The sequence below is a fragment of the Neodiprion fabricii genome, chromosome 1 (genome assembly GCF_021155785.1).
Source record: "Neodiprion fabricii isolate iyNeoFabr1 chromosome 1, iyNeoFabr1.1, whole genome shotgun sequence".
Taxonomy (NCBI): Eukaryota; Metazoa; Arthropoda; class Insecta; order Hymenoptera; family Diprionidae; genus Neodiprion; species Neodiprion fabricii.
In genome coordinates, this window is record NC_060239.1 from 5,932,047 (window position 1) to 5,945,475 (window position 13,429).

The following is a 13,429-nucleotide window of genomic DNA, read 5'->3' on the forward strand; positions in this document are numbered from 1 at the left end:
CGATTGCGGACGAAATGCAAAAAAATATGCGAAAGTTCGATAATTTATACATTTCAATCCAAGTTGCATAAAATATTAACAATATTTTTCGTATCCTGCTTATGATAATGTACATCGCACTCCTGTGTCCTGTTACAATAATCAGCATTGTTATGTAATGTTTCGTCATACTTTTGCATTTCTTTTTGTCTTTCCCTTTTAGACTATTTAGTAACTTGTTAAATCACAACACACTGGCACACAAACACTTATACTAGAATTAAGGCATATTGAATAAATAGCTGAAACTTGGTAGCTATACATTTGTGATATATCTTCCCCACCTTTTCAAAAACTCTGTGTAAATTTCATGTATTTTATCCGTAACTCTTGATCCATTGTTGGATGTTAGCCTTACTTTTATTTATGGGCAAAAAATATTTCGTCTCGGATTCGATTTGTATGACCCTTTCGTGAGACTCATTGGACCATCAGAAACGCAGAAAAGACCTCAAAAAGAGCTTAGGACCAACAGTAATGAAAATACGAACGAAGTCTTACATTGCTTAGCTGTAACTTTTGATAACTTGCTCGCAGCATATTCCATGGAGCTTGTCTCATATGTATAATACATAATGTAACTCAGTCAACGTATTTTATTCGGCTAGAAGTCACCGGAAAATTTTAACCTATTGACGCCCGACCCGCGTGAAATTGGCAATTCTTTGAACTCTTACCGCGTTATGCGCAGTTCGCATAGCATTCCAAGCTTTGACTATTCGGGACATAGCCGAGCATCGATATCTTATGATTAAAAAAAAAAACAGCTGTGTAACGCTGTTCGATCAGTGTATTTCCACTAAACTCACAATGAATAATAGACGAACGGCATGCAGCGTATGGCCCATGAAAGTTCCAAGTTACTGAAATAAAAACAGCCTGCGAAATGGAAGAGGAGTTTTGTGTTTCAAACTTTCATTCTTTAATGCACCTTCAGATCTTAGCGATTTCGATTCTCGACTCTCTGCATCGTGTATCGTTTGTTATTGTTTGTGCGGCTGACTTGCGATAAGTGCCAGCTACAACACAAAAATTGCGAATGGGCTTGGAATCGAGTATAATTATGACGCTTACGATTCCAATGGTGACGTGATTACAAGTTAGAACTCAATAATGATACCCTCTAATTCAGATGTATGAACATGCGTTTTACGTGTTCTTGATTAAGTAGCGTTCTCTGACACGGAATAGGTTATTGGAACTGGTTTTCGAGACGCCTGGAAGGTGAATGCACATACGGTTGATATAAAATCTTCCTATCAAAATACGACCATTTCCAAATCTACATTCGTATACATAGTGATGTACAAACACGTAATCAGCGATGTTATTTTGTTGTTTCAGTACTATGTTCATGCATCGACAGAAGAGGAGGACGGAGATTTTTCTCATATTTCCTTTAGGTTTGCGGATATTTTACGTTGACAGAATGTATCTTCAGTCGATTGTATTTTATTCGGCCGGAAGTTACCAGAAAACTTCAATTGTCGCCGAAGGCCGCGTGCAACAGTAATGTTTCGACCGGTTGGGCTTGTCTCCGAGCGCAGCACGCGTCAGTCGGTTCCGAGCAGCCGTAGTGAAGCTGTACAAGCAGTAATTCAAGAATTCAGATTGCCATTTACAGGCTTTGTACTTATTCGGGACGTGGCCAAGCACTGATACGTTATGGTGAAAAAAGAAGGCTGTGTGAGGTTATTCGATCAGTGTATTCCCACGAAAGTGATTGCGAATAATATACAAACGGCATGCAGCGTATGGCCCATGAAAGAGCGGAGTTACTGAAAATCAGCCTGCGACATCAAAGGTAAGTTTCGTGTTTCAAAGTTTCATTCTAGTGTGCAACTTCAAGTTTTAGCGATTTCGATTCGCGACTGTCTGCGTCGAGTGTCGTTTGTTATTGTTTGTGCGGCTGACTTTCGGTAAGTGCGTCGTTGCATTGATAGCAAGTTTAACTCAGTCCATTTAGGCAACCAGCTACGACACGAAGAATGGGAATGGGCTTGAAATCGAGTTGAATTATTCCGCTGCAGATTTTTAGAACTTAGCTTTCCAAAACCCGTTGAACAGGTTATTGACAAATTGAAATTGCTCTTGGGCAGACTTTTGACTCGTCGCAAACGTTTTGTGGCAAGAAAATGCTCCGATAATCTTCCGTTGTGGTTTTCTTTCTAACATTCTGAAAACTCGGGCCTTGCGAGAGGTGACCTTCGTGCGAGTTGTCTGTGATTTCGGTTCGCGGATCGCGTCTCTTACGTAGACACACGTTTGTGAAATGAAATGAATGTTACTGCGTAGTGAATTTTGGTGTCGTTTCTTACGTAACAAAAAACTGTAAGTGGTTTCATCTGTTTCCGAATTTTTTTTCTGAATATCAAGCGGTAGACGGATCCTCGATTTTGTAATTCTTTATTACCATGTAACAAAAGCTAACGCATCACGGTGTTACTATCGTTTCGAAAGTTCGAGTGAATCTAAATCGTCAACTGTTATTGATTCCTCAAACCTGTCATGTTTTGGACAACTATGGGGAATTTTGAATACTATTGAAATTGTTATTAAAGTTACATTAAGTACTAACAAAATATTGTGTTATCTTATCTGATTGCAGAAAGAAACTGCAACAATGTTGATTGCCGTTAGTGATTACATAGATCGAAAGTTCCTGTCAACAAATCTTGGAAGACATCAGGGTAGCAGAACTGATGAATTTATTGCATATAAACAACAGGTATAAAACAATCCCAATCATTTCGCACTTTTTTATGTGAGGGATATGATTTTCCAAAGTTTGGCATAAAACCAAAATTACACGTGTTTAAAAGTTGAGTAAATGGTTGTTGAATTAGATCAAATATTGACAAAATTTTGCACCTGATTACAGAATTGAACTACTGCATAAATGATCGAGGCTTGCGAGTATCCGCATTAAGTGACCACGGTAATACAATGTTGGAAAACTAAATGCAGAAGCTGAACAGGCCGTAATTTTGTAGAAGACTAGAGAACAGGTACACATTTGAAATCGTTCTAGATTATACTTTTGGGTTATTTTAAATTCAAAAGATTTGTCAGTCAATTGAAATTAATAGGTTTTCAGTTTTTCATTATGTTAAAAAAAAATAATAGTAATTTTTCAACGCCTTATATATTATTTCTGCAAAACAAATACTAATAAAATGTTATTTCTTATGTGTTTACAGGGGCACACTACATTGTAGCACTATCGACCACATTAAGTGATGATCCAAATAATGTAACCCAATCAATCGATATCTGACAAGAAACTAAAAATTAAACCACATGCTAGGCAGTGAATAGAAGTGAAAGGTACATATTCGATATGATTTTTAATTACCATGTCCCTTTTGACAGTAAATAATTTTAGCTGGTCACTAATTTTAGGCATTTTTTCAGTATCTGTTCTTGTTTTGTTAGACCCCTAGTATTTATTTCTGCAGATCATTTATAAATGAATCAGAAATCACTGAAATATCATGCAAATAACTTATTTTAACACAGACAATTTGTAGTGACATAAAATCTGATCCAAGTACATTGTGCGAGTAACATTTTATCATATTCTTATTGCAGTGTGAAAAGTGTGTCCAACCACCATACAACCTGAGATGCTACAAGAAGTACTACACATACATGCAAACCGCGGAGCAACCCGGAGGAGGTGAGAAAATTTATTTTAATTATTGTTTGATAATTCAGTATGGTACATTTGAAATCTAACTTTTGTCATTGCGTAGCATGTGTTGAATATATATAAAAATAGACAACAACAACAATTTATCTGAGAACTAATAAACCAGTTTGCTAAATTAATTTGAGCTTCGTTTTTCGCTTTTTCAGAGTTAAGCAGAGACATCCGAGTAACTTCTCCATTACTCAGCAACATTGGTGAGTTTGCATGTGTTAGGTTACGGGTATTTCCCTGGGATTCCTCCATCCCGTGGCGTGGCGGTAACACTGTTACACGAATCTGCGATTTCTTAGATGCATGGATAGGCTCATTCATGATCGCAACGATGCTTGACTTCAAGTTGAATCGTTTTTTCTTTTTGTGCAGTAGACCTATTCTACCATAGTGACTCGATGTTAGAAATTTTGCACGTTGCTGAAAGTGGAATGAGCATCGCGGCAGGTTACCATCACTTACTCGGTGTTCGCGAAAACATGTATGTTTAGCTACAAATATAAGTACCTACCTGTGTTTGAATTTTCAAATGACGTCGTTTAAGTGGTGGATACACCTGAGGCTTAAACATATTCCAATGATTGTTTAATCAATAACATTTCAAAGTCTGAAAGAACGTAACATATTCAACTTGCATGATATATTTTGAATCATTTTCAATTTTTTAATACTCTGCAACTGTCGTACAACCACAGGCTTAGCCCGCTTAGAAAAATGCTGATTAGCATACAGGATGTCTTTAATCCGTCTTACAAAAGGTTGATGTACCGGTAGTCAGCCAGCAATCACTAAAATAGTACTTTCGCTGACTTACGGTACAAAAACATTTTTCTCCCGACAGATAACTAATGAAAAAGTAAGTCACAGTGACCACGGCGCAAATGAGGAAGAATGATGTGTGTTGGAAAGAATGGAGAATCGTTTAGAGCGAATATAGGTAATCGGGTAGGTAGGTGGTCGTTTTGATATCCGTCGTGGGGTTTAATGTAGATGTGCGTGTGAATCTCTTTCAACATTTCCGTTGGGTGGTTCCGTTGGGAATCAGGCAAGGGTAGGAAGGTCGCGACGTACCGCGATGTTACTAACTTTTGTAATCCACAGCGTCAAACGATCACAGTAATTTTCCTCCAGAAGCACGTGAAATACTCGGTATAAGAGTCTCCAAACTATTAGTGAGATTTCCAATTTTAACGTAGTTCAATTACCCATTTTTTGTCGCTCTGCAATCATTTTCCAGTCGTTATTCAATTTAATTACCCAGTCAGCATCGATAACTAAACCAATCAATTGATCTCTGTGATCGTCTGAATGGGCAAAACGCATCTCTGGACCATCTATCGCGTTCCGTGGTACGCTGGATGGGGAGAGATGCTGAGCTCGAAGACTTCGCGTCGAAGAGGACCGCCGACCGTCACGCCACACAATAATGCATGTCCTCCAACCTCCCTCCCGGACTTGACTCGCATCTCAGAAGAACAATTCGCATCGCAATGTGTCGGATGCAAAAAGACGCAGATGCGGATTGGGTTTCTAGCAAATTTTGCGATAAGTCCTAGATATTTAAGGTTTTTGACAGGTTAATCGGTCGCGCCTTTTTGCGCGTAGATTAATCACGGTAATCGGACGCGTCTTTTGCTCGATGATTGATAATCAGGGTGGCAACAGATCGGGAACACCGGGGAAACCGGGAATAGTCGGGGAATTTTTTCCATCGGGAAAAATCAGGGAATTATGATGGACCGTAGGGAAGAACGCACTTTTTTATAAATTGCTTTCAAACTCCAGCCATTCTTCGTAAATTTAACTGAGCTAACCGTCGGAAATGGTATTGTTCAATTTCTAATCATTCGTGTGAAACGAAGCAAAGCTGTGTTTATTAGATCTAAATTTATATATTTAAGGTGCACAACTTCTGGATTTTTCGGCTGTAAAAGCTGCCCATCATTGTCTAAGTTTCGTGGGTAAACGTCGGGGACTTCTAAGTTTTTTGACGGGAAAAGTCAAGGAAAAGTCAAGGAAGGAATATTATACTTGAGCAAAATTGTCGCCACCCTGATAATGCTAATCGATCGATCGCGGCTTTTGCTTAGCGATTTCGTAAACGATGTATAAAAAAGTATGAAGTACTGTCGATGTGTTAAGCCCGTAACTTTTCAATCACTTTTTTTTTACCATCAACCGAGTTTTCAAGTTTCAATTTATTGCGCCTGTTGCGCGTTGACTTAATACTTTTTGGTTCTGAGAGAAGACGCGGCATTGTCAGGCCGGTGGCCAATTCACGAGGATAAAAATTGCGGAGTATATAGTTATAATAAAGAACCTTATCGTAAGTATGTATAAAACGTATCAGAGGTGTACAAAAGTATATATTTTTTTTTAGTGATTGTCTTGGCTCTTGTTTCAGAGCAACGGAATAATTTTTTATACAAGTTTATCGACAAACATTGAGTCTTCACCCAAACGTATTTATTTCAATAGTTCCAGGTAGAAAATTTATTTTTATTGAAAAAATGTATAATATTTTCTTCAGTCATAAGAATGATGGAGTAGAAGACTGTTTTCGCAATGTTGACGTTGGGTTCGACATAGTTTTCGTCGGTGCACGTACGTTTGTCATATTGTGCTAATCGTAATTTCGTCTGTTTCAGGTAATGGAACCTTTTGTTTGTTTCAGCCTATCAAACCTCTTGTCTGTTTCAGCCAATCAAACCTTCTGTCTGTTTCAGCCATCCACTCCGTTTTCTGTTTCACCTAATCAAACCATTTTTCTGTTCCAGGCAATCAAACTTTATGTCTGTTTCAACCAACCAATCCTAGTGTGTTTTAACTAAACCTATTATCTGTTTCAGTGAACCAAATATTTTGTCTCTTTCAGATAATCAAATCTTTTGCCTGTTTCCGCTAATCCAAACTTTTGTTTGTTTCAGCTAACCAATTAATTGAGTATTATTGTGTCAGAATGCGATTGCTTTATTCGTCGCGTACGGAGAAGCGCTTGTACGTACAATGAAAAACAATGAAAATTTCGCAGTCAATTTTCCTCTTAATTATTCTTGCTGCATCATCATTTGTTAATATATTTGTGATTTATGTCGTTACGACCACTACAGCGGCACTTCGCCATGGTAACCACGTTCTGTGTTATCTACTGAGCTACAGTCTGCTACAGTGAGGCCAGAAATTAGTTGGAAAAATTTATGTCCTGTTGTTGGACGCTACAACATCGTGTTATACCAGAGAGAAACTTTTCGCACGCATTGCCTGCAGCAAACTTCAACTCGTAGCAGAAGTAAACAAATCCTGATTAACCGTCTTCACGATATAACACCGTGCATGAAACTGATTGAAGGGTAGTAGTGTTCACATGACAGTTAATGCAAATGCGTATAGAGCAAATTGATATTGAATCGAGTCATCAAACACAAACCCACTAAAAAACGAAATGGAAATCGATTCCAACTGCGGAATAGTCAAATCACTGCAAATAGTGTCCAATCCCGACTCGCACATTGTCAATCGTGAAGTTGACGATACCACAGTTAAAGTCTTACTGATTTCACGAAGGAAAACGCAAACATTAGTTACTCTTAGTATACCCGATAAAGATTGCACTATGCTGGATCTGCTAATCAAGGTAGCTTATTTCGCTGTGGAAACAGTCTTGTAAACTTCAATTCTCTGAACGTATCTTCCATAACTTATTCAGATGGATATATCACCGAATAGGCCTTCGAAAATTTATCTTGTAAAAGACAAGTCAGTGGATTTGGACTACATAGTTGAAGATTCACAGCCAGGAAATTATTTGAACTCTGATCAAGGGTGCAGTCAAGAAAGCACAAATCAAAATTCTACTACTCATGTATCTAGGCGAGTACATTGTCGGCAAAGGATTATTTTCTATAATCTGTAATATTTTTGTGGTAATCAATGGTACGGTGATCGCATACTCTTTTAGCTAGTATTGTAGAGCACAACAGGATGAAAGTTACCTGAGAAAAATGCTTATTCTGAGTCATTCATGTTTTACAGTGAGTTTGAAGAAAACCTCAACTGTTTCGAGAAAACTCATAAGGTAGGCTGAAACGATGGCTTGACGATCAAGAGACAAAATCTTACAAGCTCAACCACGATTATCTACAAAGGTCTGGGCACTACGTCTCTAAAACCGTGACGAAAGTAAAACCGATGTTGTATATTTTTGTCACTAGAGCTAGTGAGGGGGAGGCGTACTGCCCTGTTATTCTTCTTTGTTGCACATTGTAGCACACCAGCTTCCGAGATTGCAGCACACTAGTCTTTGGTGCACAATCTAAGAAACACAGGCTTTAAAATCGTTATGCACTGTTCCATAGTAAGGGGATAGGAGTGCCCAGACCCGTGTAGAAGACTGCTCGACTAATGACATGAACGGTATTTCATAATCTTTATCTAGAAAATCAAAATCAAATTAAAAAGATATTCTTTTGCAAACTTACCAATTGGAAAAAAAGTTGTATGTATATTCATTTTTATACCTAGATGCTGATATCTTTCTATATGCTAATACCAGGATATTGTATATTATTAATAGTTAAAAAAATCAACTCAACTTTCTAATGCTATTCAATGAAGTATAACAATGTAGCTTTATTATGACTTTAATATTTCCGCAGCAATTTTATTCAAATAATAATGAAGACAACCAGTCTCTGAAATCTGAACAAAATGAATCGAAAGCTTACAAGAGAGACAGAAAACAAGATTATCAACAGTTCACAGTCAACACAGATCTTATCGATGAGTCAGGTAAAGTAGTGAAGTATGTAAGAATTGATCTGGACCTCGTGAAAGTAGTAAAGTAACGAAGAGTGATGAAAATATGTCAAAATAATATTAACTACGATACACATTAATCAAGCCTAATTTAATCTATGATGAACTTTTTTTCAGATACCTCAACAGATTCATCGAACGATGAGATATTTCCAACACACAATCTATGTAAAAGTAATTTCACATCACTCAAAGTTGTGAATGCCAAAGAAAATACTAGAATAAAATTAATGCCAAAAAAGGAAGTAAACAGTACATGTGATTCTATTTGTAGTGGTAGCAACCACAAATTTGGCAACAATGAAAATGTTGAAGGTACTTAATGTGTATACCCTAAAAACGTACTGTAGGTTAAATTTCAAGTTCACTGACATGCCTAGAAAGAAAAGCGGGTAACGAAATTGATCAAATTTTACACAGTCAATATTCTTTATTTCGTTTTCCCCTTTAAATTTGTTCACAATAGGTAATAAAATCGCAAGACTAAGAGAATTTCATTTCTCTAATTCATTTACAGATGAAAGCGTGGAGTCTGAAATTGAAAACATGACAGATAATTCAAATCAGGTACCTTGCGTATCTCTGATGTGTAAAAGAGTGTTCATAGGATCTTATCATTACGGTCCCAATGAAACAGTAATTATATCGCAAAAAGGGATGGAAATGCGAGTTCCACTTCCCAATGACAGTGAGTACACTTTAATTCGAATGAACACATCATTGGCTGCATTTTTGATAAATTAATAAATGTTTCTTTTCATTTAACAGGTACGACCATTATTATGCTAAATATTAAATTCGAATATCTTCTAAAAGTACTTTTCTATTCTGGTGAAACTATACCGTCTCTGATTTTTTGGGCAGCGTCACAAGCAGGGCCTATTGTTCGTGAAAAGTTGGGGATGAAAGGTCCAAAAGGTCCTTATTACGATTCACTTGCCAAAGGTAGATTTTTTCCATCTCTGATAATGAAAGTGTGTACCACTGTCTCATTGTTAATACTGACTGGTAGAATTCTTTTTATTGTGCCAGATGACAGATGTCGACGGATAATACTCCTACTTCACAAAGTAACCAAGGAAACAAAATTGATATTGGAGTCCTTATTTACACCAAATAATGCCTTACTTGTGTTGAATTTTTCGGATACCAAAACCATTCTTGGATATGCATTACCTGCAAAGGTAATTAGTTTCAATATTTCACACCTATTCAAAATTTATACAATCTGTCTATAAATATCATGATTCAGTTTTACTTTTATCATCTACATAGATTTGGAAACCGATAAAAAAATCACTGCAAACGACCAAAAAGTATGCATCAAGAGTCAAAAATTCTGTGACCAGTAAACTGCAAACATCCTTCAAAGAGTCGCAAAATCATATAACATTGTCTCCACAGACACCATCATCAGTTGAGAAATCAATAGCTAATAAGATTAAAACACCTAAACAACTTCCAAGTTATGCAAATGAATCTGTGGCGAAAATATCAGCAATCGCAAATTCCAATAACGAAGATTCTGAGAATGACGATTCTGCACATAGATGTATACAAACGTAAGTAGTAAATATATTTCTGTGATGGTGGTTTGAAATTTTAAAGCCTTTAGAGTTAAGGAAATGAGTAATGCTCGATTGATAAGAAAAACATGAAATCAATACCAAACTGTGCTGGCTTCTTTCACTTTAAATTTGTAATTATGTAGTTAAGTGATAAATCAATACGATAGCTAAGTGGATGCATGGGCCATGGTTCGAAGAATTTAATAGTTGAATATCTTGACGTTGGCTGAGAAAGAGTATATTTTTGCAGAATATTAATTTACCCTCCCGCACCAGCCAGAGATGCGATTACAATAAATGACCGAGATTGTGCTTGCCTTGGGAAAGATAAATTTATAAATGACGTTATCATTGACTTCTATCTGAAATACCTCTCTCTGGAGGTTTTGTTAAAGGAGGATCAGAAGAGAACTCACGTGTTTTCTTCCCATTTCTATAAAAGATTGACACATTCGCACGTGTCAGATGCAAACAATCGACTTCTCCGAGCTACTAAACGACATTCCGGCGTTCAAAAGTGGACGAAAGATGTGAATATATTTGAAAAAGACTTTATCATTATTCCAATTAATGAACGGTATTTATGAATTCAGTTAGTTTGTAACGTAATACAGACCAAGTATTTTAATGGACGAGTGGAATGAATAGGAAAATCAAGGTTGAAAATGAATATTTCAGCTCACATTGGATTGTGGCCATAATCTGCTTTCCTGGCCTTGCTGGCGAGGTGGATGTTCATCGATCAGCAGCAGATGATGGTATGGTGGAAACAAGAAGCTCTAACCCTGAAATTCCAATGACAAGGAAGTTACAAAGTGCTCGTAAATCAACGCAAGAAGTCTGGAAACTGTGAGTTTTCAGAGCGTACTTTTCCGCACCTGCACAAAAAGTTGATTTACGAAATAACAACCTCATTTATTATTATTTGCTAATAGCACTATGAAAGTTTCACCAAGAGTTGCCTATTAATATACATTGAGAATATGTTTCAGGCCTTGCATATTGATTTTTGATTCGTTGCACGGATTCGGAGAATACACCAAAGTTTTATTAGCACTGCAAGAATACTTGAGTTGTGAATACTTGGCTAAAACTGGTATAAAAGATACTTTCTTCCTAAACATGACAAATGCAGTGTGTCCTGAAGTTCCACAGCAGTCTAATTCCAGTGATTGTGGTATCTATCTGCTGCACTATGTTGAACGCTTCTTTCAAGTAAGCAGCTGCTATGTCTTACACCAAATTGTTTGAAACAATCGAAAGAGCAATGCCAATCCCATGGAAAAAATTAGCATCACCATTTAAAAGCAGAAATTTTTTCTCAGGACCCCATCAAGGACTACAACTTACCGATAAAAGGGCTGAAAGAGTGGTTTGACAAAAGTGCTATTGTTCATAAAAGAAAAGAAATTTATGATTTAATAATGAGTCGAAGGTAGCGTATATCTGTTTCAATTCCCATATTGTTCCCAATACAAGTCAACGGTTTTTTGTTGCTAACATGATCCCTGAAAATCATCCTCGACTCATATGTGGGGTCTACTTATATTCAGGATTTTTAGGAAATTTACCTTACAGACTAAAATTGTCTCTTATGAATAGTTCAATCGTCAAATTAGATCAATGAAATTCACGCTGCGATATTTTAATCCACCTAAGTTCTATTGATAAATACGCCTACTTAAAAAAATTGCAACTTATCAGTTAGTATGTAAATATAATTTTGTAATATCAAATTTGTCATAAAAGGCGACTTACGTTCATTACCTAAAAAAAAAAAACGCCTGAAATGCAAACTGAAGACTAGAGGTCTTACTCACTACAATTTTCATTCAGCGTATTATATAAACCTGTGTATTAAATGGCATTTATTCGGCAGTTCTTATTTTCATTCATTGATTTTTTCCAGTCTAGCTTCTCAAACTCTCACACTTAAATTGTGCTGGGACAATCATAATTATCAGTTTTGCAATAATTCATGTTTCATGATTGTTGAGTTTTGAATATTCTTATTTGGGTAAGTATATGTACACTGAAAGAGATTGGTCGAACTAAATTTCCACATCTTACTTTTCTTGCAAAAGTTGAATGTATCTGTTTGAAATGTTACGTTTTATTTATGATCTTTGCTTGATTTAGGAGGTATGAAGTCAACTCACATACCTATGTATCTCATATATTTATAGAATAAAGTATATTTATTTTAATTTTCTGTTATAAAATATAAATATTCTGAAATGCTGGACTGTTATCAATTGGTTTTTAATCATCACAGGCGATAAAGACCGAACCGTAACATATCTCAGTGGCACAAGTAAACTTTTTTCAGTTCAAAATCACGTAGTTGATAAAATTCCCTACCGATGTCACTGATCTCCGGGCGTACAACTGAGTAACCGCGAAGTCATTGCCACGTGCCACCAAACAGGTAGTTTATGACGATCACGTGTTTACACGTTTCAAATTTTTACATAAATTGTAAAATCATCATCTCTTCAACGAAAAATATGAATTTCATATTTATTTCGGTCTCGTTCTACGGCATCTTTTTTTTATTCTATTCACGGGATTATAGATAATTCAAGTCGTGTCATATGTATTTTAATATCGCGTATAACCAATTTCGCGCAGCTATCTCACCGTATAAAAATCTGTAATTTACGGGATTTGGCTACAAGATGCAGGATTAAATTATTTTAATGTCATTCTATGTACAGGATTAATTTTTCCAGCGACTGTTTTTGTTAATCTCGATCAACCCGCGGTATCATAACTTTGTATACCGATTATACAGATGCGGGTGGTAAGTAGTTGCGTGTACGAGTATCTGTAAAAAATGAAAACTATATCGCCTGCGCCGGATAATTAGCTAATACGGTTCACAGCGTCAGGATGTTATTCTCCGACATATCGCGGGACATACTTTCAGTGTACATGAGTTTGGCAGAGCCAATCATCTGTTCAGACCCATTCACGCGAAAACAGCTGGTGCAATGCACCGGGGGGGGGGTAATAGTTGTAAGATTAAAAGTGAAATGACAAATTGAATTGAGTCTCAGTTGAAATTATTTGATACTTAAACGAACCGTGTTACCGGCGTATGCCTGTGGAACACCCTGAATCATGGATGTACTACACGGCTGCAGCTGACTGTTTTTGAAACTGGAAACTGCATTCCCTCCCCCCTCCGGCGTTGCTGCATCGCGCTTGCGAGAGGAATAAAAAAATAGCATAAGTAAAAAGTGACGACACGCACGCGAAACGTCAGAATTCAGGCGTCGCCTTTCGGCTTTGATCGGCCTCG

The 13,429-nt window shown here is 36.8% G+C and overlaps 1 protein-coding gene and 2 long non-coding RNA genes across 12 annotated transcripts; 2 read left to right on the forward strand and 1 right to left on the reverse strand.

Moving 5' to 3' along the window:
• The first annotated feature begins 1,597 nt into the window (after positions 1–1,597).
• On the forward strand, positions 1,598–4,740 carry LOC124185642. The gene is made up of 6 exons (XR_006871428.1): positions 1,598–1,843; positions 2,648–2,767; positions 2,921–3,047; positions 3,240–3,366; positions 3,631–3,718; positions 3,898–4,740. It is a non-coding gene; the product is annotated as an uncharacterized LOC124185642 (long non-coding RNA).
• A 1,510-nt stretch (positions 4,741–6,250) lies between these two features.
• LOC124185514 lies at positions 6,251–12,332 on the forward strand. 10 transcript variants are annotated; one of them, XM_046576413.1, is made up of 13 exons: positions 6,251–6,739; positions 6,853–7,092; positions 7,449–7,612; positions 7,775–7,817; positions 8,398–8,530; positions 8,675–8,872; positions 9,075–9,245; positions 9,326–9,741; positions 9,833–10,119; positions 10,376–10,702; positions 10,804–10,974; positions 11,118–11,340; positions 11,451–12,332. In XM_046576413.1, exons 3-13 carry the CDS (start codon positions 7,449–7,451, stop codon positions 11,562–11,564), a joined length of 2,247 nt encoding a protein of 748 aa, XP_046432369.1. In that variant the 5' UTR covers positions 6,251–6,739; positions 6,853–7,092; the 3' UTR covers positions 11,565–12,332. The 10 variants fall into 10 exon arrangements, with proteins under 10 accessions (XP_046432369.1, XP_046432364.1, XP_046432376.1 ...); XM_046576393.1 differs by lacking the exons at positions 6,251–6,739; positions 6,853–7,092 and adding an exon at positions 7,102–7,376 and having other exon boundaries at positions 9,326–9,502; positions 9,590–9,741; XM_046576405.1 differs by lacking the exons at positions 6,251–6,739; positions 6,853–7,092 and adding an exon at positions 7,102–7,376 and having other exon boundaries at positions 9,422–9,502; positions 9,590–9,741.
• LOC124185638 lies at positions 9,595–13,309 on the reverse strand. Its single transcript, XR_006871427.1, has 3 exons — positions 13,212–13,309; positions 10,809–10,910; positions 9,595–9,733 (listed from the first exon to the last, which is right to left on the reverse strand). It is a non-coding gene; the product is annotated as an uncharacterized LOC124185638 (long non-coding RNA).
• Positions 13,310–13,429: the final 120 nt, after the last annotated feature.